The 1318-nt window shown below is 58.6% G+C and overlaps 1 protein-coding gene across 17 annotated transcripts in view; it reads left to right on the top strand.

Moving 5' to 3' along the window:
• Positions 1–8: 8 nt before the first annotated feature.
• LOC108449540 overlaps positions 9–1318 on the top strand; it is a 52216-nt gene continuing 50906 nt past the window's right edge. For 6 of the 17 annotated variants that reach the window (XR_001865724.1, XR_001865723.1, XR_001865721.1 and 3 more), the window contains exons 1-2: positions 9–850; positions 1140–1206. Coding sequence is in view for 2 of the 17 variants with exons in the window: in XM_017745905.1 (XP_017601394.1) it covers positions 832–850; positions 1140–1206 (86 nt within the window). In the remaining 15 variants the exon portion in view is untranslated. Of the gene's footprint in view, positions 962–1139; positions 1207–1318 lie in introns of all 17 variants that reach the window. The other 11 variants (XR_001865716.1, XR_001865715.1, XR_001865714.1 and 8 more) reach the window with 4 other exon arrangements.

Raw genomic sequence — 1318 nt, 5'->3', positions numbered from 1 at the left:
TTTCCTTGCCTGTTGTGGGCCCGAGCGCGGGTGGGAGCAAATGTGTCTGAGTCACAGCTGCATCCTCGGAGGAATAAGCGCAAAAACTCCCTCCTCGGCCGCTATCACACCCCCAACCTCCGGCTTCTTCCTCACGACCATCGATGCTCTCGGCATATGTGTTTTTTGTGAATCTCAAACAGCACATTTTCGGCCCAAACTGCGCGAAAAGCCGGGCAGACCCGCCGGATCTCACACACGCAGAAGAACTGAGGGGCGGGGAAGAGGGGACCGAGAAAGGAGCGGGAGTATTTGCAGACCTGCTCAGGAGGTTTTGACTGAAACTCTGACACTCGAGGTTGAGAATCTTCCCCGAAGCTCTTAGGACTCATATATAAGGCAAGTGGGAGAAAGCTTCTTTCCTTAAAGCGAGTGGGACAGCACTCGCTGAAGGCGTTTCTGTTCTGCAGGGAACGAGACAACCAGCGAACGAGCCTCGTTTGCCCTTTAAGGGACAGCGCTCGGGACGAAGGAATGGCGCCCTTCCATCCCGCCCAGCGGGCGCTGCCACAGCCAGGAACTCGCTCAGTCTTTCAGGGCAGACACAGCCTTTGCCATTCGTAAGGAGCCCCTCTTCCTGCTACCATATCTCCTCCCAGCTCCCGCTGTACCCGTACGCCGCCCTGCCTCCCTTGCCCGGCTTCAGCCCCTCCAGCGATACGGCTGACTGAGGGAGGGGAGGCGGCGGCTGGGGTTTCGTTCGACGCCCACCAGGGGCTGAGCGAGCCTCCTCCAGTGCGCAAACTCGGGGCACCAGATAAAAGCTGGGCTGGCAGCTCTTTCTCTGCCTCGATGGAGCCGCCACATTCGGGTGATTGGAGAAGCAGTTAGCAGCAGCGTCATAGACTAGCGTCCCCCCACACCTTGGGCACAGAGAGTTTGGGGCTCTAAACAGCTGCTGCTGCGGCAGGAGGGAGCCGAGGTGAAGGGATCTGCTAGCTGGTTGGACGCAGAGGAGGCGGCTGTAATGGGGCATTAAGTCTGAGGGAGGAGGGGGGGTGATTAAACGTCTTGTGATCATGGCGGAGTCTATGGGTATTTTTTTCCTGTCTAACTCTTCTGTGCGTGTGTCTCTTGTTTCTTTCTCTCTCTCTCCTTAGGGCGCTTGGCTGGGGCTGCTCGCTCGGGTTCTGCCTGTTGTTGCGCGAAATGGCGGCTGGCGTCTTGGTGGGTTTGGTTGTCGGTTTTTTGTGTAGGGTTTTTTTTTTTTCCCCCCATTCCCCTCCCCGCACTTGTGCCTTGGCCGCGGCTCCCCACGCGACACGGGGGGGGGCCGGCG

Source organism: Corvus brachyrhynchos, unplaced genomic scaffold, assembly GCF_000691975.1.
Source record: "Corvus brachyrhynchos isolate BGI_N302 unplaced genomic scaffold, ASM69197v1 scaffold239, whole genome shotgun sequence".
NCBI classification, from domain to species: Eukaryota; Metazoa; Chordata; class Aves; order Passeriformes; family Corvidae; genus Corvus; species Corvus brachyrhynchos.
This window is presented reverse-complemented; position numbering and strand designations above follow the sequence as displayed.